Source organism: Aspergillus neoniger (genome assembly GCF_003184625.1).
Source record: "Aspergillus neoniger CBS 115656 unplaced genomic scaffold BO87scaffold_8, whole genome shotgun sequence".
Lineage (NCBI taxonomy): Eukaryota > Fungi > Ascomycota > Eurotiomycetes > Eurotiales > Aspergillaceae > Aspergillus > Aspergillus neoniger.
Window position 1 is genome coordinate 706,078 of NW_020291136.1, and position 22,487 is coordinate 728,564.

The 22,487-nt window shown below is 50.3% G+C and overlaps 7 protein-coding genes and 1 non-coding gene across 8 annotated transcripts; 4 read left to right on the forward strand and 4 right to left on the reverse strand.

The window, feature by feature from the left end:
• Positions 1 to 718: 718 nt before the first annotated feature.
• Positions 719 to 1,434, reverse strand: BO87DRAFT_452780 (uncharacterized protein; the record flags this gene model as incomplete). Its single annotated transcript, XM_025628514.1, has 3 exons — positions 719 to 1,169; positions 1,247 to 1,313; positions 1,402 to 1,434. The coding sequence occupies 3 exons, from the start codon at positions 1,432 to 1,434 to the stop codon at positions 895 to 897; spliced, it is 375 nt and encodes a 124-aa protein (XP_025482268.1). The 3' UTR covers positions 719 to 894.
• Positions 1,435 to 2,504: 1,070 nt separating this feature from the next.
• Positions 2,505 to 4,242, forward strand: BO87DRAFT_354207 (metalloendopeptidase WSS1). Its single transcript, XM_025621272.1, has 2 exons — positions 2,505 to 3,070; positions 3,155 to 4,242. Exons 1-2 carry the CDS (start codon positions 2,787 to 2,789, stop codon positions 4,122 to 4,124), a joined length of 1,254 nt encoding a protein of 417 aa, XP_025482269.1. The 5' UTR covers positions 2,505 to 2,786; the 3' UTR covers positions 4,125 to 4,242.
• A 126-nt stretch (positions 4,243 to 4,368) lies between these two features.
• Positions 4,369 to 5,654, reverse strand: BO87DRAFT_452784 (oxidoreductase; the record flags this gene model as incomplete). The annotated part of the gene is made up of 4 exons (XM_025628515.1): positions 5,386 to 5,654; positions 5,221 to 5,311; positions 4,760 to 5,144; positions 4,369 to 4,728 (listed from the first exon to the last, which is right to left on the reverse strand). The coding sequence occupies exons 1-4, from the start codon at positions 5,516 to 5,518 to the stop codon at positions 4,369 to 4,371; spliced, it is 969 nt and encodes a 322-aa protein (XP_025482270.1). The 5' UTR covers positions 5,519 to 5,654.
• Positions 5,655 to 7,531: 1,877 nt separating this feature from the next.
• Positions 7,532 to 10,782, reverse strand: BO87DRAFT_354210 (snoRNA-binding rRNA-processing protein DIP2). Its single transcript, XM_025621273.1, has 3 exons — positions 10,747 to 10,782; positions 10,425 to 10,679; positions 7,532 to 10,354 (listed from the first exon to the last, which is right to left on the reverse strand). Exons 1-3 carry the CDS (start codon positions 10,761 to 10,763, stop codon positions 7,738 to 7,740), a joined length of 2,889 nt encoding a protein of 962 aa, XP_025482271.1. The 5' UTR covers positions 10,764 to 10,782; the 3' UTR covers positions 7,532 to 7,737.
• A 139-nt stretch (positions 10,783 to 10,921) lies between these two features.
• Positions 10,922 to 12,420, forward strand: BO87DRAFT_374486 (actin-related protein 2/3 complex subunit 2). The gene is made up of 5 exons (XM_025622790.1): positions 10,922 to 11,091; positions 11,247 to 11,917; positions 11,974 to 12,074; positions 12,130 to 12,178; positions 12,233 to 12,420. Exons 1-5 carry the CDS (start codon positions 11,030 to 11,032, stop codon positions 12,310 to 12,312), a joined length of 963 nt encoding a protein of 320 aa, XP_025482272.1. The 5' UTR covers positions 10,922 to 11,029; the 3' UTR covers positions 12,313 to 12,420.
• A 2,115-nt stretch (positions 12,421 to 14,535) lies between these two features.
• Positions 14,536 to 15,914, forward strand: BO87DRAFT_231651 (F-box protein). The gene is made up of 2 exons (XM_025618770.1): positions 14,536 to 15,655; positions 15,717 to 15,914. Exons 1-2 carry the CDS (start codon positions 14,627 to 14,629, stop codon positions 15,861 to 15,863), a joined length of 1,176 nt encoding a protein of 391 aa, XP_025482273.1. The 5' UTR covers positions 14,536 to 14,626; the 3' UTR covers positions 15,864 to 15,914.
• A 719-nt stretch (positions 15,915 to 16,633) lies between these two features.
• Positions 16,634 to 22,485, forward strand: BO87DRAFT_395039 (uncharacterized protein; the record flags this gene model as incomplete). Its single annotated transcript, XM_025625161.1, has 10 exons — positions 16,634 to 16,903; positions 16,975 to 17,178; positions 17,250 to 17,978; positions 18,009 to 18,182; position 18,512; positions 19,050 to 19,602; positions 19,721 to 20,415; positions 21,325 to 21,429; positions 21,508 to 21,597; positions 21,656 to 22,485. 10 exons carry the CDS (start codon positions 16,634 to 16,636, stop codon positions 22,483 to 22,485), a joined length of 3,651 nt encoding a protein of 1,216 aa, XP_025482274.1.
• Positions 21,058 to 21,129, reverse strand: BO87DRAFT_t111. Its single transcript has one exon. It is a non-coding gene; the product is annotated as a tRNA-Thr (tRNA).
• Positions 22,486 to 22,487: the final 2 nt, after the last annotated feature.

Genomic DNA, 22,487 nt, shown 5'->3' on the forward strand with positions numbered 1-22,487 from the left:
CCTTGCGTTGTTTCAAGTTATGCGACTATAAGGCGCTTCCGGGCCTGGATTCCGTTTACGTTGATTTTAAGAATAGCAGAAGAATTCTGCAGGCGACTGCGAAGCAACAGTTGAGCCCCCCTCCATGCAGAGCCCGGGGCATTTCCCGTCCGGATCCGCACCAAACCCCGTGAGCTGCGATAAATGGCGCCCGTTTCGGGTCGGGAATTTACCTCGCGAAGCCGATCACGTTGTGTCTTCAGGGACATCGCAGCACATTTTAGGCGGCCATTCTGATAGACCACCTAGTGTAGTATATCATGCATTTCCCCTACCCGTTGCTGTTTATTAAACACCTTTCACAAATTCGTGCACAATGACGGGGCTTTGATAAATTGCAATGACTTATAAGGAGGAACTGGTTCGACTGCGTAATGAAGTATTAGATATATATTCGCAGATGATCCACGATGTAGAGAACATATTCACTGATATACCTCTGAGCATTGGTCCGACTGAAGGTGTAAGGAATATAGTTACTAGTAGACTGGTCGGAATAAAAGGATACCGAGAACCTAATCTACTACAAACCCAATGAGATATTTGCTTCATTCTGCTGGCCATGGCCGAAGCAATGACAAACAATAGAGCCCTACATATTTGATCTTACTACACGCATCATCAACATGCTACAAACGCCATCGATTTAAAGGGAGGAAAGGAGCCACAACTCCCTAAACTCCATTCCACATGAACCATGCGCCTATTTAACCCAACTCCATGCTAACTCCTCAACCCCAAGCCTAATACCAGTCCCCTGGTCCTATGCATAAAACCATCAACTCCCAGCTAACTTGCCCGTAAGCCGGTACTCCTTTCTATCTTCCCCTCTTCTAGACTATTTCACCTTCGCCTCTAAGCTTCAAGGAACTTCTTATCATCTTCCACAGTCTCGCCCTTAATCTTAGGCACAGGAACAGGAGAAGACGGCACCTCCGCCTTCACCTTGCTAGCCTTTCCATTGGTCTTTCGGATTTTCTTGGGTGTAGGGGTATTAGGCGCAGAAGAACCCGATCCATCAGGAGCAGCCCGCTTGCCTTTAGTGAACCTAAAGGTTATGGAGCTGCCAGGCTTACGGTATTTGCCCAGCTGTTCGCTGAGCGCTTTGCCGGTGGGCTTGTCGTCTCCGGCTGTGGGGTCGGTGTGGTTAGTGATGAGACTGGGGTTATTGTGTATGTGCGGATGGGTGGGTAGGTTGTATACTTACGCCAGGCATCGACGATCTTGTCGAGATCGATCTGGAAATTCTGAGTCTCAAAGATGAGGTGGAGGAGCTTGGTGAGGTGAAATGTTAGTTTGTCTTTGTGTATGTAGATATTGTATAAATGTGTGTTTGGGGAAGGGGATTGGGGAGGGACATACAGTCGCCTTGTTCTCATCAGTCCAGCGAGTCATTGTTTTACTTTAGAGTTCAACTTGTTGTGAGGTGGTTTTAGTAGGTGAGATTGGAGGTTCTGTGTGTCTGAATGTGTGCGCGGTTGAGAAGATGAAGAAGAGGGAACAGCTCTGAGAAGAGAGACGAAAGAAGGTCAGGAGAGAAGGTCAGGAGAAGATAGAAATGGTTCTAGGAAGCGGCGGAGAGAGATTGTAGTGAATATCAGGAGAAGCAGATCGCAGGACTGTTGCTCACTTTAGTGTTACTGATGTAGTGGGCCTGGGTGGTTGTCGGGGAGAGCTGTTCTAAGTGATGAGATCTGGGGGGACCTGCTTTGGGCTTTGACTTGGCTGAGATTAAATATTTCGCTCTTTTGACATTTTTCCTAGCCATGTTTGATCTCCTGAGTGGGGTACATTAGGGCATTGCTTGCTGCGGTGTTCTAGATGAGGGCGGTGGTTGAGGAAGTTGGAGCAATTGTAAGGACATAACAGGGAGAATGATGCAAAGTAGTCACTAATACATCCTTCTTTCAAGTAGTTCTTGCCACTGTATTTCCTAGACACCTCTTTTAGCTATCTTGAACTGTCTACTATACCGTACATTGAGAACTTTTCGGGTGAGCCACTATGCAGTCTCATTCAATACTTTACTCTAAAATATAAGAACATTCAATCACTCAGCCTAATTACATAGCTCCGCAACAGCTACATGTTATATCTCCTTGGAATAATTTATTCGTATAACATGTTGTACTATCGCTAATGCTATGTGAAACCATCATAGATTATACCGGTGGACTATATAGAGCGGGAGACACGCACCTCAACTCCAAGTACACCCTAGCAACACTACCATCTAAATACACCAATTACACCTCACATTGTACTTACTATCAAGAGGACCAAAAATCCTTGTCAAATCAGTATAAAAATCGTTGAGTGGCTAACCACCCGATTGGCCATCCCAGCCTCAGGCACGTATCCACGTGACTCCGGTCCCTAGATGCCTGGATGCCTGGATTAGCAATCGAATCGGAGTGGCACTCAGTTCCTTTCTTTCCAAATGATTCTTTCCCCTGACCATCATCATTGTATTACCCCCTCTATCGCTTGGGGTCATGCCTTTTATTCATCTCAGCGTGTTACTATCCGGTTGGGACACGTTTTCCGTTCACTGACGCAGTCCAAGCGTGGAATATATCTGGTGGAGGCGGTAGCAAGCATCTGCATTTAGATCTGTATCCGCCTCTGTACCTCAAAAAAAGTTACTTTCCCTCAGGGCTCCTCGATATCATATTTTACCATCTTTCGCCATCTTTTTTCTTTTCATAGCGTGATCTTGAAGTTGTGTCTCCAGGATAATCGCCATCATGCGCGAAATAGACCCACTCATATTTGAATACCAGCATGAAAAGCAACGACCACGGGAATCGGAAGCGTTATTGATTCTCCGGAAGGTCGCTTCGCTGGTAAAACCCATCATGCGACGACGAGACTGGAAAGTCGGCACGCTCTGTGAATTTTATCCCCATCAGCGGAACCTGCTTGGGCTAAATGTCAATGCGGGCCAGAAGATCTGTCTACGGCTGCGGTATCCTTCTGATCAGCGCCAGTTCTTACCTATCGAGCAGGTGGTGGATACCATGCTTCATGAGTAAGTTGATACCCTATCTTATATCACGTAGTCTACTTTGTCTTCTCTGCCTGAGGAAGAGTAGTGGTTGACGATGATTTGTAGGCTATGTCATATCGTGCATGGACCGCATAACCAGCAGTTTCATGCACTTTGGAACCAGCTACGTGATGAGCATGAAGAGCTTGTCATGAAAGGCTACACAGGAGAAGGGTTCCTTTCTGAAGGGCGACGGTTAGGGGGACGGAAAATGCCCGTCGATGAGGCACGCCGGGTAGCCAGAGCAGCTGCGGAACAGAGACGGTCTCTATCTGCTGGATCTGGACGACGACTTGGGGGTGCACCTGTTCTGCGCGGGACTGACATGCGTCGAGTCATTGCGGATGCTGCGCAGAGACGCATAGAAGTGACGAATGGTTGTGCCTCAGGCGCTGACAACAGTGCCGAACTTGCAGAGGAAGCCTCTAGGAATGGCTTCCGAACTAAGGCGGAGGAAGACGATGCTAATGAGCGAGCTATCATGGAAGCGTATATTGATCTGATTGAACAGGGAGAGCGTGAGAGATATGGCCCCTCTTACATTCCGCCGAGTCATGATAATCCCGCTGGTCCGCGGACAACGCTCTCTCCGCCCCCTGTTCCGGAGAACAGCAGGCCGAGAGGGCCCTCGCAGCCTGCAGAGACTATTGACCTTGTCTCAGATGATAATCTGTACGATAAGCCGTGGTCATGTCCGACGTGCACGCTCGAAAATCCAGCGAACTTTCTTTGCTGTGATGCGTGTGCATCAGAACGTCCGCGACCAACGACCACCAGGTCTGTTTCGGGCCCTCCTACTGCTACGGCCAGCTCGAGTCAGACAAAACCAGCAGTGAATAAGAACAAGCGGTCGATGAGTCCGTCGAGCAGGTACACGGGGTTCAAAAACCGGACTCGTGCTGTTGAATCATTAGCTGCCCTCGAGCGGGACGCCAACAAGCGTCCTCTCGGATGGTTATGTGATAGATGTGGAGCATTCATGGAAACGGAGTGGTGGACGTGTTCAAATTGCGGCTTGATGAAGCGTGCATCTTGATTGACATAGCATTTTGAGCATGGGTGTTTGGCGCAAAGAAGGTGTTTCCATTGTTTTGATATCCGCAAATTCCCATGAATTATGACCTTTTACGAGGTATGATTGTCATAGTATAAAGTGTATTCCAGTTGTCACTGCTGAGACGGCTTTGGATTATCTACTACTCCCACTGCACGATATAAAGTCCACTGTAACCTCAACAGAACCGTTAAAGTTAACATAGCAAAGCTATTTCCCGACAAAATCAAGCAGTAGCAGCCACCCGCTTCTCCTCGGCCGTCTGCACCCTCAACTCCCCCTTTGTAATCTTCCAGATTATCCAGTCACTCACAGACCGATCATCATCAACCTCCCCCTCCTTCAACGGCGGAATCACCGCACTCCCCTTAATCCTTTGCATAGTAACAGACCGATCCGGCCTCGTAAGCAACGCCACGCTCTGACGCGCCACACTTCCCTGCTCCCCAGGGGCCGTCACAACACGATGAAAAGCACTATGCAGCACACCTCCCGTCCACTTCATCAAAGAATCACCCACATTAATCAGCGCACACCCCGGTCTCGGACGAACATACTCCCAATTCTCGCTCACATTCTCCTTCCCCTTTTGGCAGAATCTGCAGCCCACCCGAGACATTGAACAGCATTGTCAGGGCGCCCATATCGGCGTGGCCACCTAGCGTTACCTGGGGCTCTTTGCTCTCAGAGTTAGTAGTGTTCTTGGTCTGAGGCCAATTGACAAGTAGCCGTGCAAAAGTGTCAGACTGCTTGTTTAGGGCGCTGCGTTCAGCTAATGTGTTAGGCGGGAGGCCCAGGTTCTCCTCGAGGTGGGCGTAGATGACTTCGAGTGTAGTACGGGCGTGCTCGAAAAAGGCCCAGCATTCGGTACGGTGGTGTTCGATTGGCTCGGGGTTCTCGCGTGGAGGGACGTTGCCTACCATGTCGTCTTGACTTATGCTGTATGTTTCCATGCTGTCTAGCTTGCCGTCGGCGGTGCGGAGTTTGCCGGAGCGTTTGTATCTGAGGTGATTCCAGTTTTAGATGCATGTGCTGGATAGTACTTATGTAACTAGGAAGAAGTATACTTAAGACTTACCCTGCGATGTTGTGAGGAGGGTTGTAGGCGAATTTATCCAGGATTTGCCGATCCAGGCTTAGGGTGGTGGTGGTTTTAGATTCATCAGCATCTCTGCATCTTTGAGTAATTGCTCTCCTGTGCCGGAGTTTCGAAGGTCGAGGGAAAATATTCCGAGTTCTCGACAGGCTTGGAATAGTTTATTTGACTCGGTGGTGCTTGCATTTGCGAGGTCTTTGAATGATATTAACGGTATGTCTGCGGTGGGGATATTGGAAGGGAACGGAGGGACGCGGTTGAAAAATTCCTGGGTGGGCATGATGGGTCTTCGGTGCTTCTAGCTACTGTGAGTCTACAAGATGAGAGGTGTTGAGGAATTGAAGATAGAGGATAGATGATGGAGAGCGTGACTCCATCTTGATATACTTCGACGATGACGGAAGGGGGCCAAGGACAACGCTATCCAACACGTCAGATTGCACATAAGATAATGTAGGACGATAATGTATGGCAGATATCAATTGGTCAGAGATGTTCAGCTTTGATCTTCCTTGCATTCTCCAGCTGCTGTTGTGTGACTCCCCACATACTTCATTCCTCTACTCCGGAGACAGCCTCGTAGGGATTGGTAGTCGATAGATATGATGACATCAAGCCAAGACTGTTCTCTCGGATCAGCTGGTACTGCAATGAGACTGGCAGATGTTGTTTGTTTGTTTATCGACTTATTCTTTGACCTGATGCAGCTGCTTGATGCATGGTATGGTTATGTAAGTAGTATGTTCTTGATTCCGTAGATTTTTATTACTAGAATGAATGATCGCCGTCAGCATATAGGTATATATCTGATATACGGCATAGATTATCTTTGATAGAGTGTTTGACCTATATGATATCAAAAGCTTAGCACATTCTGTATTTCTTCCTTTCTCAGAAGAAGGTTATTCTGACATATTGATGTAGAGTTAAACCTCGAAGCCAGCTTCATGTCTGCTCATAATTATTGGCAAAATATCTGATAGCACAGAAGATAAGAGTGTAGAGGCCACGTTACTCACGAGCCAGCTAGTATACCAGACATATAGTACTATTTGGATCTAGAACCCACGTTCCAGAGACGTCAACACGGAAATCAACCCTCTCTAGGCTTTCTTCGCTGGGGAATACCTTCCTATAGCAACAGTCGAGCATAATGATTCCTGAGTGCTCAGGGCCTCCCAGAGAGCTCTTTACACTTTCAATCTATACAAAGAGTGCCCTTCATATAGTAACCAGCACTCTGTACCACAGTATGCCTTGACTGCTGAGTATCCCCCGCAACCCAACTTATAGATTGGACATTAATTAGAGAATATCAGCGTGATTGAACACTGATACCTCATACCACACAAATGAATAACTGAAAAACTCCCCATGTATCGTAGTACCGATAAGCTTTATCATCATTTACCGGATTCTGGATCGCTCAGGGCCACTAATTGCATACTCCATAACAGTTAGGCAACAGCAACCAAGTACTCCTACCGCTTTATTGACCGCCAGAGACGGCAGAACCTAGTGAACCTCGATGGAAAAACCTCGGATTTAGCGGATTTTGGAAACATACAGCTCCCAAAAACTCATCTGTGAATCTGTATAAATTTTGGCGGTGTGGTGTGGCAGTATGCTAAGCTGAAGCGACCCAAGCTAATAATTAGCTGACTAAGTCCTGACTCACCCGCTCTGCCCCCGGCGCAACACTTCCGCCGAAGAAAAATAGCTCCTCCCCATTTTCTTCATTTTCTCCCACTTTCCTTTTCGCACAGCTGGAAGTTACTTTCTCTCTCTCAGCTTGACTCTAATGTTCGGGTCGCGTACTTATATCGCCACCTTTCGACACGGTCACACTACACGACTAACAATTGCTCAGGTATGCATACCAATCTTACCTTGTCTTTTTTCCTTAATGCAGCTCCATACCCAAAACCGAGGGGTAGAACCAATCAACACTTTCACAACCTACACCTATATGATGAGAATTTTTCTATGAACCGGTATATTAGGAAGAGCCGGAAGAGGAATGGCAGGGACCCCTAAAAATAGGGATGTTCACTGTCGTCGATGCTTATAATGGTTCTGCTGAGTGGTGTTTTCATGGTTGTGAATTGGTTCTAGTCTGTTCCTCTCGGGTTTGGGTCGGATTTGACTGGCTGGATTATTTTCGTCCGCTATATGTGTGACTGCCAATCTGTTGGGTACTTGTGCTAACGGATTTTATCTTATAGGTCTTTCTGTGACGAAGTCTTGGTCATATAATATTAGTTAAATAGATAGATGAATACAAATGTCTAGTGTCATGTTGGAAGCTATTGACGGATCGTTTCATAATTTGACATATCTCTATATCGATTTACATTGTATCGAAGCCGTTCGCGAACGTGTAACTCCAGGTATAGAACTTTTCGTAGCCAAAAATCCAAAACAGAAAAATCACAGGTCTCAACGCCAGTCAGATGCATGTGTAGTACAGGTAGGTATATATTGCTGGCCCACGCGCAATCAGGCAATGCTCATGAACTGCCGCTTCTTGCCCGTGCCCGTCTGCCTCTCCTGCTCCTCGTAAGCGGCTTCGTCGATGTAATCCTTCGTGCTTTGTTCCTGGATCTGTTGGCCGACGAACTGCAGAGCCGACAGGTTGAAGCCCATCTCGCCCTTCTGACGAGCCAGGACCTTGCGCAGTGCGGATCGGATACCGTCCAGCATCGGCCTCATCATCTTGCTAGCGACGATCTGCCGGTGGTGAGTTTTCAGGATGAAGAACAGCACACGGCAGGTAAGGGGGATGTTCCACTCGCGACTAGCCCAGATATTGAGGAACGTGAAGAGAGCAGGCACCTTTGAGAAGGGCAGGACAAGCAGAGCGTCTTGAAGCGCAGCTGCGGGGATCTTCTGAACGACGTTCAGGAGATACCGCTCTGCTGAAATGTTGTTCAGAGCCATGTACTGGGCATTGCGCTGTGGGGGTGCAGCGTTAGGCTGTCTGGCCTTGAGAGCGCGCCATTGGCGCATAACCTCCAAGTCCTCCATACCCAGATCCAATGCCTCCATAATCTTTTCACCTGCCATTAATGTCTCCGCAGTTTGTTTACCAGCGTCAACGGCTTCAGCCTTCTCTCCATCCTGGCCATCCTCGTCCTGATCCAGGGACGCCATCAGGTTGTTATCGTACATCTCTTCCAGTTCTTTCTCCCTCTCTTCCTCAAGGAACAAAGGCTCGTCAGTTTGCTCCCAGGTTCGGATGCTCTTGTCATGACTAGCGGTGACGATGAAATCACCCGAGTGACTGATAGTCAGAGCCCAGATTTCACCATGGTGACCGGCCAGCTTTTGGATGTGCTCAAACTTGTCACCGTCCCAGTACTTGATCACTCGATCCTTGCTAGCACTGAAGAAGTTGTGCCCGTTACCATCCTTGTTGTTCGGAACGAAAGCAACAGCCATGACACTGTCCTCGTGGGCCAAGAAGGACTTGTGGCAGTCACCAAAGTCCAAGCCCCAGATACGAACGGTCTTATCGGCCGAACACGTGACGATCAGCTTGCTGTCCCAAGAAATATCCATGTTGAGAACAGGCAGCTTGTGGCCGTAAAGGTTGAGGAAGAGTTTGAGGGAGTCAACAAAGAAGACCTTGACCGTGTTGTCCAGAAGCGCAACAGCCAGCAGCCGAGCATCAGGGGAGAAGCGAACGTTAAGAATGTCATCCGAAACCTTAAGCGTTCTCGTGTGCACCAGCTTGAGTCGGGGGGTTGTTCTCTTGGTACCCGGGATTTCTTCTTGAACCACCTGGAAGTTCCAGAACTTTGCAGACTTGTCGGCACTACCACTCACCAAAGACTTGCCGTCAGGATGGACTTGAATGGACCAGACCGGCCCGTCGTGGGCTTTGATCGTATCCAGAAGGGTCGATGAGGCGATATCGAAAACCTCAAGCTGGCCATCCTTGTTTCCGACAACAACAATCTTGTCACCAGGAAGGAAAGCAGAGCACAGAGCATAGCCACATTCAAGAGTACGCAGACAGCTTTGGGTCCGGACGTTCCAGATCTTGAGACTGCCGTTGGAGGCAGACGCCAGCATCCGATCGTCCGAGCTCAATGCAACAGATCTAATGTCGGTGCGGTGGCCGGGGATGTCGACTGCCAAGTTCCGGCTATAGTCCGGCTCCTCCTCATCCTTGTTCTTCTTGTTCGCGGTCACAACGCTGTAAGCTTCAAGTTGGTTGTTTGTGGTCGCGGCCAGAAGTTGCAGACTTCCACTTGACTTCGTGCGAATCCAGTCAAAGGACCGGACCTTACCGCCAGTGCGTACAATAGTGTGAGGAACAAAGACTTCCGAGACAGGCGCAGATGAGGCGTCCTCTGACTTCTCAATGGCATCCTCAGCAGCTGCTCCATCCTTGTCAGCTGCACGCTGCGCGTCCTTCTCCTTTCTCCTCTTGCGCTTCCTAGCCAGACTCTTTTGCACCTCGGTCTGCGAGCGAATACGCCAAATCTCGACTGCCTTCTCAGATCCGTGGATTCCAATGTAGTCCGCTCGAGGGTGAAAGCTGATTCCGATTGTGCGGTCCTTTCCATTTCGGTAAAACGTGCCCCGGTCCGTCAAGATCTTCTGTCCCTCCGAGCCGACCTTCTCTTTGGAAATGTGAATCATAGCACTCTCATCAATCGACCAGGCCTTCAGTTCTCCATCATTTCCTGCCGTAATACAACCACTCTGGTCGGGCGAGAGACCCAGGCTCCAACACTCGCCGTTGGACTGTGCCACATGTGTTTCGATGCAGTGTTGCGCAGCCAAGTCCCATACTTTGATGAGAGCATCCTTTCCAGTCGTCAACAGAAAACCCGCATGCTCACTGAGACCGGCTTCATTGAGCAATTCAATGGACGGGGTAAGAAAATGGAGCGATGTAATCTGATCGGTGTGTCCGCGCAGTTTGAAAAGTCCGACTTCCGCAACCAGATCCCATACAATGATGTCCGTGTCTCTCGAACCACTTGCGAGGCGGACCCCTGTGCTATCGAAGGCAAGCTGAGTGATGGCGGACTTGTGGCCATTGAAGGAAATAATAACCGTCTCGGTCCGTGAATCCCAGATACGAATACTGCCGTCTTCATAACTATATCACAAAGCGACGCCCGAATTAGTAAGGTAGCGTACAAAAATCCTACCATGGTGAGAAAACTTACCCGACCGCAAAAATATCCTCATCCGTTTTGCTCTGCGTGATTATCGTGACCTGCGCCTTGCAAGACGTATCGTGCCATCTGCCCAGTAGTTCACCCTTCTTAATGTCCCAACAGAGAACTTCCTCGCTCGCACCCACGAAGGCTCGCCCAGAGCCTGTTCGACGTGCGGAACCCGCGAGTTCATCGTCCCGGGCCCAGATCGCATTCGACGAGCCGGACGCAATGAGCCCGAAAGTCTTCGAATGCTCGAATTTACTGAAGAAGTCAGTACACAGAAAATACTTTCGGGGAAAAATGCTACACCCTTGAGCGCTTCACTTACAAATATGACTTCACCATCGTTGGGTGTTTGCGACCTGGGAAAATTTTTGGGAGCTCGGAGAATGAATGCTATCGATAGGCGCAAATGGCGGCGGTCGCTACGGAGAGCGACAGCGACCACAGCCGGCCTCCCCCACCGCCTGCCGGTTCCCCAAAGCCCCCATCAACGTAACTCCCATCGTGGCAGTGACCCTCGTGGGATTGAAAGCCAGAATTAAAGGAAAGGGAATCGCAGGCCGAGAATTTGAATCTATTACTCATTATCATTGGATGCGTCCATCAACATGCTTTTGCTAGACTACCACAACGTCCTCATCCACTCCCTCCTGACGGAGCGGTTCTCTGGGTACAGCTTCCCCCCCCCCCCCCCCCCCCCCCCCCCCCCCCCCCCCCCCCCCCCCCCCCCCCCCCCCCCCCCCCTCCCCCCCCCCCCCCCCCCCCCCCCCCGCCTCCGGTATACGCCAGGCTACCAGCTAACAGCTCCATTCATGCTTCCTTCAGAGCCCCGCCCGTGTCAATCGACCAAATCGTTTCCGACTTTGACGGAGTGACCTTCCATCTGTCTACGCCAGAATCCAAAACCAAGATCCTCATCTCCATCAACGTGAAATGCTTCCGGGAGCTTGTCCAGTACGGTGCCCAGGAGGTGCTGGAAAGGGAATACGGCCCCTACATTGTCACCCCGGAGCCCGGCTATGACTTCTCCGTCCTGATCGATCTAGAGAACCTGCCCGCCGAGCAGGAGGCGAAGGATGAACTCATCATGCGCCTGGCGCTGATGAAGCGCAACGCCATGGCCGCCCCCTTCGAGAGAGCATTCGATGAGTTCGCTAAGCTGGCCGAAGAGGCTTCGAGATACACGAGCGAGACTGCGCCCCAGGGAGTTAAGGAAGGAGGAGAGGTTATGGCCATTCACTATCGAGAGGAGGAAGCGATTTACATTAAAGCCAGCCATGATCGTGTCACGGTGATCTTCAGCACAGTGTTCCGGGAGGAGACAGATCGCATCTTTGGCAAGGTGTTCCTGCAGGAATTCGTCGATGCCAGACGCCGTGTCCTTACCCTGCAGAATGCCCCTCAAGTACTCTTCCGAAACGACTGTCCCCTGGAGCTGGCTGGTGTGCCTGGCATCCAGAACGGTAACGACGGTAGTATCAGCTATGTCACTTTCGGTATGTATTCGGGGATATGCATCACCCACCCGTTAGCTGTCACTAACCGCTCATAGTCCTGTTCCCTCGCCACCTGACCCCACAGCGACGCTATGAGAACATTTCCCACATCCAGATTTTCCGTGATTACTTCCATTACCACATCAAAGCATCTAAGGTAGCTTTCCCTGTCATTTTTGCAGGCCAGGTCAACATGCTTACTTAGAATCCAGGCATACATTCACACTAGGATGCGCAAGAGGACCGCGGACTTCCTCCAAGGTAAGAGTGGACCCCCAACAATGAAGGTATGTCCAGGTCACTAATGAATGATAGTTCTCAACCGGGCGCGGCCCGAGAACGAGGAGCGAGAAAGGAAGACGGCCAGTGGCCGTACTTTCAGGGTTCAGGGATAGAGAGCTGGCTCAAGAATATAATTTTTGTAAATTGCAGGCGAGGGGTGACATACGCACATGCATAAGTCGATTTTATTTTTCTCTAGGATGTATAGGTTGTCGAGCATCATAAGTATTTTTTTTGTTCCTTTTCTTTTCTTTTCTCTTGATTTCGTTACTTTTTATTATATTTATCCTCGCTACCTCGCATTGTCAAACGCATGACAGCTGCATGTGGCTTGAAGTAGTAGTGCGGCTGCCTTGCTTTGTTTTATTTGCTGCAATATAACACTACTAACCAACCCATAAATACCGCCGGCTGCTGCTCAGCTCTCCCTCCCGTTCCCTCTCTTCCCTGTTACGAATGCTTGACAAGCTGCAGCAGAGCTGAAAACACCTGAAAATGAACGCTTTGAGGGAGTCTCCTTAATCTCCACTACAATGTTTCACTTTCCCCATCTGTCACAAGGTATTTTCCGGTCTAACCTCCAACCCCGTCCTGCACGTTAAGCACACTGGCGTGGGTCTAGCACTGCGCTATTCCGCTATGGCCGACGAACACTCGCGCAGGATGCACTGGTTCGGATTCGAGCCTCAGATCGGCCGAAGCACTCCGATATGTTACCGTGGCTGTCTTCTAGCTGCAGCCACAGGTCCAGCTGGGTGAAAAGCAAACAGATGACCCGATTTAAGCGTGTGAACCATCCGAACCGCCCTATCAATGCACCTGATCGTCAAATATGACTCAGATCGCCCAACAGGTGGCCTTCAATTGGGCAAGAAGTCCCAGGGGATCGGTTCGGTGTCACACATTGACTGCAAGGAGATTAAATTGATGTTGACTGAAGGCCAGGATTCGTGGGGGTAGTCGCTATCTAGCCAGCCTCGATCGGAGAAACGGGGTGCTGTGGTGATGATGTGATCTCAGCTCTCGTCTAACCTACGTTGATCGTCTCCGGCATCTCCGCAGGTTTTTATTCGACACTGTCGAGTAACTGCCTGTTTGCTGGCTGGCTGGATGGGAGTTTGGGAGATGTGGCCGGCTCGGCGTGCTATCCTCCATGTTGGGTCTATCCATCATACGGGGTACATGCCGATAACCGCTTCCTGCGACCTTAGTGGGATTACCGCATATTTTCTTTTGCAAACCGACACCAGGGATTCACGCTGCATTGGCGTCCCCATTAAATGCGCAATGGCCAAGAACGGGCAACGCTGACCCCAATCCGTACGTTCTTCCAGATATCAGCTCCTCTAGTTCAGTCTAGGCACGAGCAGTGAAAGGATCGCCTGTGACACTGGACACCCGCTCCGTTCAAGCTGTACAGCGGGTGTAGTTTAGTCTAACCTGCACTAACAAATGAGAAACACCGCGACGGGTCGCGACAGAAGGCATGCGCCACCGGATTTTCCAGCTCGACGGTGAAGTGCAAACATGTTGGACATGAGCCACGTCCTATCCCAAGCAGGTCATGCATGGTTTTTGTATGCCCAGCACTATCTAGCCGATAGTGCGCTGTAGAAGAGGGCGGCCTTCGCCTTGATCGTGCCAGGTCAGCCGTCTAGTTGGTTAAGTGGGTTTTCTAGCAGAAGCCGTCTATATTGAATCTGTTCCCACCGGACTAAAAAGTGATAGCAATAGTTAGAGCCCGAGTAAACCCTTTTTGATTTTCCTGACCGCAACCCAATGGCGACACCTGTTCGTGGCTGATTCACTTTTCGCTTACGTTTCCCCTTTCTTCTATTTGATGCGAAATATTACTGAGGTTTTAAGTAGAGCATCCTCACTCGCTACTTCGTTCCAACCGAGAGAATGTGACCATCTCTTCGGCTAGAGGGGCCAGTCTCGACGGTGAGAACTACTAAAACTGTCGGGGGGACCCCGCCTGCAAGGTATCCCTGCCAGGGCGCAGCTTAGCCCTCCAGAGCGTCGCAACCCTGCATGCTATATATCGCAGCGCCTCTGCTCCAGCGCGAAAAACTAGATGTGATCCGCAGCAATATCTACTACCGTTCTGCTTTACGCAAACAATCGTTGCGTTTCGCCTGCATTTCACTTCCTTCCATCGCCAACAGACAGTTCTATAGACTACCCAAGCCAATATAACGACCAAAACTTCAACGTTAACAACAAGGGAATCAGCTTCTGTCATCGTTTTTGACCGAATCTTTTCATATTTATACCTTTCTCCGCTCGTTGTAGCTTACTCCCGCTTTATCCACCCCCTGGGCCGACCATGTTGAGGGGACCTTGAACTGCGGACAAACGGAGTGGGCGACCAGGCAGCGCCCAAAGTACAGGCGACAACATATTACTGGCAGTTAAGAGGATCTTATGGGAGGGTTAAAACATCTAGCCAGGTTTCACAAAATGTCCGACAAGATTAGCTTATTACCCTTGGAGCTCATCCTTCACATACTCTCCTACCTTCCCTTCGAGTCCTTGCTTGCCTTCGGCGAAACATCTCGCGCCAACTATGAGTCCCATACCCTCTGTCTTGAATGTCTACGATTAGGGGTTTTTGAAAAGCGCATTCACTCTGTGATATCCTTACTCCAGGCTGGCTGGACCACGCCGGATCAAATGGCACAGATTTCCAGTCACAACAAACAAGCGAATGACTACACAATATCCATCATCCAACCTGCCATGAGCCGCCTTGCGAGTGACTTGAACAGCAAGCCTCTACTGAAAATGAAAAGCTTGAAAAGACGGTGCCCTGCACTACTTGAGAAATCCCGAACATTGGAGCAGATGATTAGGGAGCAAAATAGGGTTTTTTCCCAAGTGGTGAATCGGTATGGCCGAGGACTTAGGAAACTGGAGTTTATGGCGTATGATCTTGACAGCGAGGGTGCCATGGCTTTAGCTTCCAAATGCAAAAACATATTGCATCATCTAGCATTGCGCTTTGAGCATCCACACATTCGGGACGGCCCCATCAGACCTAGCACTTGGCTGAATCCTGCCCCGGGAAGTACAACATGGAATATGTTTCTCGGTATAGGACGGTATCCCCAATATGGGCTTTGCGGGCTACAGACGTTGATCCTGGAGCGGGCGGGCATCACACCGTGGCAGTTGACCATGCTTGTGAAGAAAAACCCCAAGCTGACCGTTCTCAAACTGAGAACATGTCGCGGTGCACAGCCTGAGTTTTTGAACTGGCTAGGTGGAGTTTCCTACGAGCCAGAAGAGCGAGGAATAGATGAGAACAGTCTAGCTCCTGGTCGGAAGCTCAAAGTGCTCTGGTTGGAAAACTGCCACCAGGTACTTGCCCATCCCATCGAAGACTATGAACATCTGCCCAACGAATTTTGCGACTTTGGCCTTGAATGGGTCAGAGGTCTGACCAGCTTGCGTGTAAGTGGAGTTATGTTCTGAGACACCTTCATTCAATAAGCTGACAGAGTAATCTTGACAGTCTCTATCTTTCAGCGAGAGCGCGAATATCCCTCCCGAATACATTGACAGGGCCAATAGTGTCCTTTGGAAGATACCAGAAGTCATCTTGCCTTATTCTGGCCAGGGGGACAAGGCCCCTATTGAAGTCGATCCTGGGTTATTGTAGTTTACAATGCTTTTTTATGTTTATTGTTCTTATCTTTTTCTTGTTCTCTAGGGGAGGCTTTTTGTTGTTTCGTCTTTCCGGTGACTGAAGGGGATTCTTCGGTTACGTTACTTTGTTTTGGGAGATAGACTTTCGGTGCAAACACCTGCAGTTCTGTGCTAAAGCTACAGGACAATATAAATCAAAACATGTCAACTCATCTTGCATATGATTAGGCAATGTTAGTAGATGTGTATCATACGGGTCTGTTCGTGTCATATCTCACAGGCAACTTTAAGCACCTTGGAGAAGTACTTGCGAGTGGCACAGCATATCTCTATATACCTCAAATAGGTGATCACAATTCACAAAGTAGAAACAATAGGGAGACCTGGCTAGGCTTTCACCAGTACTCAGATGAACAGGTTCACTTCCCTTTCAAGTAGTAGCCACTGCTTATCTGCCCAAGTCATAGATAGCAGGGAGGATGAATTGGCTGAAGAGCAGGTACTGCTCTGGCTGTTGACCCCGTGAGCGCCTTCTCGTTTTCTCTCCCAGCATCAATCTGGCCAACCCACAAGAATCCCCTCACCCTGTGTAGTGTTAACACCCAGCATGACCATTCACTGTCTTCTCTACCTATCAAGCAGGCACGGGTATACTCTTGCGAATGATTGAAAGTTACCGTTAACCTTCTCATCTCGTCTCTCATCGGCGGCCTTACCACTCATACGGGGTCTGATACCCGCCGTACTGTGACATTCATGGAATCATCTTGCAAAGTGAGCAAAATGGTACCGAGTCACAGATCCGCTTCCCAGCTATGGGCTATTGCTCGGCGGAAGCTCTTCACTCGGCGAGAACCCAGGAGCAGCGAGCATGACTACCCACAACACCGTTCCTATAATTCTGTTTCATCTTCTTCCTTCAGCGAGCACACCGACGGCTTCTACAAGTACTCGTTGGAAGTTCTACAACAGAGTGACGAAGAATACAGAGATACGGTTGAGAGCATGGGATTGCGGTCTTCGGACAGCACAGGGATGTCGTACACGTCAGCTGTATGTTGGCTTTGGCATCTCGTTGTGATTCTGTCCCCCAGTTTGGGTGGAAACTGACACCGATTTGACAGCGAACGGCCCCTGCCGAATTCCCTTTCTCTCCTTACGCCGTTGGCGCTGTCGAATGGAATACTGTCACGGGATATCTCAAGAATCTGGATGATGCGCAGGGCTATGATGTTTCGTCCTGGAGGAACAGTGTGCTGGCTGTATACGTGAAGGTGTACACCGTCGCTAAAGTGGTCTTCATGTGCTTCATCCACTATGGCGTTGAAGTAAGGATATTATAAGCCCAAAGCCCGGCACAAAAAGATAGCCGCTAACCATTTGGTGTATCTGTTTCTAGCTGGATGGATTTCAGGGCGGCCTAATGGTTTGCATCAGGGACGCAGAAGATGCCATCGCGTCCAAAAACATCGCTCCCTTGGTGGAATGCGTTGAGAAGTTGTACCACGCCCTTTACGCGAGGCTTATGATGGAGCTTGTCATGGTCGACCTATGCTCTTGCTTCAGTATCGAGGTAACACGCGTTTCTTCGCATAACAACTTCATGCTCCCTGAGCCACGCCACTTGTACAACATACTCTTGACTTGCAAGCAGATCCTCGATAGCCCGACTGTCTGCAAGATCTTTAACAAAGAATCTGTTCGGAACTATCAGGCTACTTTAGTCCACCGCGCTGTGACAAAGGTCAACAGCATGCCGTTCGCCTTGGACGATCTCATCGGATATCGGAGATTTACCCTTGGGATTATCGAGAACCCGGATTCTTCATTTCGCCAGAAGTGGGCTGGGAGTGGCCTGATCTACCATATGCCACCGCCCAAGGTCCTCATCGTTCATTCTGAGAGATACATGTCCTTCACACCGAGGAACACTTATCAGTTTATGATCCCCCAGCAGCCCCTTCCCTTCATTCAGCGGCACAATGTCGACCCAGCATTCACGGAAAGGGCACGTACTTCGGATCACCGGCAGGCCGCGCTAGCCATGCTTGAAGGCAAGACTGTGGGTGTTCTCCGCAACCAGGGCACCATGCAACAGCTGATCGAATACGCCAAACGGAGAAAGTGTGTGTGCCAATCGGCCTGCAGTTGCGGCCAGGATTGTACCCAGGATCCGGACCGTCTCTGCCCCTGCGCGGAGTGGAATATGATCCTGTTACTGAGTCAGGTTAACGCAAACCGTGGGACTCTTGGAATTCGCGACCGGTGCACGGTTCTTTCGAAGGCCGTGTTCCAAGAGCTTTCTTCCATCCGGGAAGATGTTGACGTCTTTGTGATCGGATTGGCCTTGAACCGGGCTGTTAGGATCTTCGGCGAAGAGATGCAGAAAGAACTGTTTGCCGGCATCATTTGAACCCTAAGGCTACAATTGAGTAGCTGGTCTGGCTTTTACTGGCGTTGGGTGGGTGGCATGATGAGTGCGTTGAGGAGTTCATGGAGTGAGGGGTGTAATTGCTTTTACTTTCTTTGCTGAGATTACGTTGATTTTCCTTGGGTCTTTCCCCTTCTGAGTAGACATGCCTGACGATCATCATATTTCCGGCGATCTCGTATCTGTGCAACGAAAAGTGTTGGGAATTGTGGGTGTCTCCAAGTGAATAGGGTGAGCATGTCAGGTCAGTGGGGATTGTTTATCGATGAGGTAGATATACATCTACATGGTTTATGTAGGAGAGGGAACGGACAGTATTTAACCAAAGAAATTGAAGATGCAACCTCGTGGTGCAAAAAGTAAAGGGGTATGATAAATATGGGCCATCTGCAAGCCAATACTAGCTCGTGTTACCTGCCAGTATGGTTATGTCGGTGTGTGGGGGGGTGGGAGATGTGATGGATGTGATGTCAAATTGTATGGGGAAAAGAAGGAAAGCTGGGGTGGTAGTGAATGGAATGGAATGTGAGAATGATCTTCGAAGATAGCTAGTTCATAATTCAGATTCAAGCTCAAGCTTAAGCTCAAGCTTCTCCTGTCATTTCTCAACAACTTTGTAGATACTCTCAACCGTACCAAACCCCAAAGTCAGGTGGGGCGCAGGTGACCGGGGATGGGGCAAAGTTGGTCAGAAAGTTGGCCGTGGTTCGCAAGTCGGCAAGATTTTCATTTGGCTCTGGCCAAAATCCAGCTTCCCGAGAAAAAAAGAGTCTGTCTGTATCTGTGCTTGTCTGGGATTCCCGCCCGGCACAGCAATCTCTGGGAAACTTTTAGCGGGCATGGTGCCCAAGACTCTTGTTGTTAGTTCGACAAATTGTTTATCATTCTTCTCCTCTCCTCTCGCTTCGCCGGTAGTAATTAGACGCAGCCCACTGTGGAGCGCTCATTCGGGGGCCCCCAGCAGCATCTGGGTGCGACGATATCGCGCCGTCTGGCCTTCCTACGGCATCACCACCCCCATCCCGGATCCTAATCCACAGTTCCCCATCTCCCGCTCGCCTTTCTGCTTCCAGACAGGCTATGCTCTCTGCGCCAAACGGCCCTCGCGTCCCTTCCCCCCACCGTTCCTGTCTCCGCCCTCTTCCTCCTTTTCCGACCCGCTGACCACCCACTACCTGAGTCAGGATAAGAGATTATCCGTCCGGGGGGATCTGGTCCGCGGCCTGAACAACGGCGACGATGCTGTTTTAGTGGCGGAGAATTACCTCGCCGTGAACGATGGGGTCGGGGCGTGGGCAACCAAGCCGAGAGGTCATGCTGCGTACGTTGTTCTGTCCCTCTGTACTAGTCTCCGCGGACCCCTACTACCCCTGACCCCAACTGGATCCCGTCTCATTCCCTTCCCGTGTGCTGACTTGGCCCCTTTCTTGTTGATATAGGCTTTGGTCTAGACTGCTCCTCCATTACTGGGCCCTGGAACTTGAACGAGAACCCAATGGCCAGTCCGAGTTAGATCCTATCGGCTATCTCCAACGCGCATACGAGGAAACCATTCGAGCAACGACTTCCCCAGGTGAATGGCTGGGAACTACTACATCCGTCACAGCAATACTGCACTGGAAGCGCGATGCTACGGGAAACACACGGCCCTTGCTCTACGTGACCAATATAGGTGACTGCAAGATCTTTGTCATCCGGCCTAGCGAGAAGAGAATCCTCTTTCGGACCAAGGAACAATGGCATTGGTTCGACTGTCCTATGCAGCTGGGCACCAACAGCGTCGATACTCCCCAGAAGGATGCAGTCCTTTCCTTGATTGATGTGCAGGAGGATGACCTCGTGGTGGCCGTGTCAGACGGTATCGTGGACAATCTGTGGGAGCATGAGATCCTGACGATCATCCTGGATAGTCTGGAGAAGTGGCAGCAAGGACGTCATGAAGACAAGGACTCGGAGTGGGCACCTCCGGCTGTGATGGCGGACGAGCAGATGGTGTTTATAGCGAGGGAGCTGCTCAAGTCTGCTCTGGAGATTGCCCAGGATCCCTTTGCGGAGAGTCCGTACATGGAGAAGGCGGTGGATGAAGGACTGGCCGTGCAGGGTGGTGAGTGTCTTCGCATACCGGTTCAGAGAGGTAGACTAATCTTGATGCAGGGAAAATGGACGATATCAGTGTAGTAATCGGCTCTTGCAGGAGGAGGACGTAATCGACCTAACTACCGGTGACCTGCACGCAGGCAGTAGGTTAGGGGTGAAGCAGGGCTTACACATCTCATGTCAGCACGGAGTTGACTTGCACAGCGTTTCATACTTTGACTTCCGCATAAACCTACGTCTGGAGGTTTGTGACAGAGGGCGATCGACAAGATAGCAGATGTCCGAATCGACTTGGGCTCGGCCATCGGACAATCGCTTGATTACATTGCATACGCACTATTTGTGCATGGCATGGGTGGTGTATATGTTGCATGTTGGGATCTGGGGCCCTTTCAGGGCCGGTTCAAAGGGGAGGTAATGGCGTTTGTGGGACATTTGACGTTTCGGGCTATATATATTCTACTGGCACAGCGACATAGACTATTGCTTATTATCATTGCATAAATACCCGTGACATATTCTGCTAATCTATCAAACCTTCTTTATGAGGCAAAAAGTAAACACGTACTATCTCCCACACACCCTACTCAAATTTTTACCCATACACGCACACCACATATACAACTACACTATCTCTCCCCTTCACAACCAACAACAAAAACAAAAGAGAAAAAGAAATTGCCTCCACGCGGGATCGAACCGCGGACCTCATCATTACTAGTGATGCGCTCTACCACTGAGCCATAGAGGCGATTTGAATAAAAGATGGCCCCATAATTGACTCCATCAACGGCCGCTTAGCCAGCCCACGCACAGACCAACATCCCGAGCTCTCTCCTCCGCCCGGCAAAAAAAAGTGACCGCCGACGCAAAGAAAAAAAAGCCCAAATGCACCAACCCCAAACCCAATCACAGGTTATACATACTACATATTAACGCACCTCAGACGACCAGACAGTCAAGATGAGGGCCAAGCGATCCAAGAAGTACCGCAAGCTCATGCACCAGTATGAGCTTACGTTCGGGTTCCGTGAGCCATATCAGGTTCTGGGTATGCAGACATCCATTTATCCATCCATTGATACTATCATGTCAAGGATAAGGGTATACTGACTAGAAAATGTGACAGTTGACTCCAATTTCCTCCGCGCCGTTCACTCTTTCAAAATGGACTTGATCCCCGCTCTGGAGCGCACTCTTCAAGGCAAACCCAAGCCTCGTATGTTGCCCCGGATATCAACCATAACTACAATGAATGATCTAACGCAATAAAACAGTCCTCACAAAATGCTCCCTCGCCGCAATAATGGCCTCCCAACCCATCAACCCTAAGACCAACAACCCCTACCGCCCCGACCACCTTCCCCCACCCACCACTCTCCCTCTCCGCCACTGCTCCCACAACGCCGACTCGACCCCCATCGACGAAGTCGAGTGCCTGCTCTCCCTCCTCTCCCCGTCCGCCGAGAGCAAAAAGAACAAGGAACATTACATCCTTGCGACAGCGGACCCGCACAACGCCAAGGACAAGTCCGCGACGGACAACACGTCCGCTGGACGGAAACGCAAGCGCGACGCAGAGGATAAGGCAGAGGCGGCGCTTCGGAAGTCGAGGTTGCTACGGCGTCAGGCTCGGTCGATTCCGGGTGTGCCGATCGTGTATGTGAAGCGGTCGGTGATGGTGTTGGAGCCGATGAGTGATCCGTCGGATGCAATTAGGGAGGGTGTGGAGAAGGGGAAGTTTAGGGTTGGGTTGAATGATGAGGCGAAGAAGAAGACGACGACGGCGGCGGCTGGGGATGGTGAGAAGACGAAGAAGAAGAGGGATTTGAAGAAGCCCAAGGGCCCGAATCCGTTGAGTGTGAAGAAGCCGAAGAAGAGGGCGCCCGAGGGTACCACTGCCGGGAAGACGGAGAAGCCGAAGAGAGAGGCTGAAGAGAGGCCTGCTGCGGAGGAGAGGGAGGGTGAGGATGGTGATGCTGCGCCGAAGGCGAAGCGCAGACGTCGTCATCATAAGGGCGGTGCTGGGAAGATGGAGGGTGATGGTGAAGGTGGTGCGGAAGCTGTTGCTGCTGCTGCTGCGCCGGCTGATGCCATGGATGATTGATT

Coding starts and splice junctions, on each gene's coding strand:
- BO87DRAFT_354207 (XM_025621272.1), top strand. CDS start 2,787: ATGCGCGAAATAGACCCACTCATATTTGAATACCAGCATGAAAAGCAA. Junction 3,071..3,154: donor GTGGATACCATGCTTCATGA/GTAAGTTGATAC, acceptor GATGATTTGTAG/GCTATGTCATATCGTGCATG.
- BO87DRAFT_354210 (XM_025621273.1), bottom strand. Junction 10,355..10,424: donor GAGGATATTTTTGCGGTCGG/GTAAGTTTTCTC, acceptor TTTGTGATATAG/TTATGAAGACGGCAGTATTC.
- BO87DRAFT_374486 (XM_025622790.1), top strand. CDS start 11,030: ATGCTTTTGCTAGACTACCACAACGTCCTCATCCACTCCCTCCTGACG. Junction 11,918..11,973: donor TATCAGCTATGTCACTTTCG/GTATGTATTCGG, acceptor AACCGCTCATAG/TCCTGTTCCCTCGCCACCTG. Junction 12,179..12,232: donor GACCGCGGACTTCCTCCAAG/GTAAGAGTGGAC, acceptor AATGAATGATAG/TTCTCAACCGGGCGCGGCCC.
- BO87DRAFT_231651 (XM_025618770.1), top strand. CDS start 14,627: ATGGGAGGGTTAAAACATCTAGCCAGGTTTCACAAAATGTCCGACAAG. Junction 15,656..15,716: donor GAGGTCTGACCAGCTTGCGT/GTAAGTGGAGTT, acceptor TAATCTTGACAG/TCTCTATCTTTCAGCGAGAG.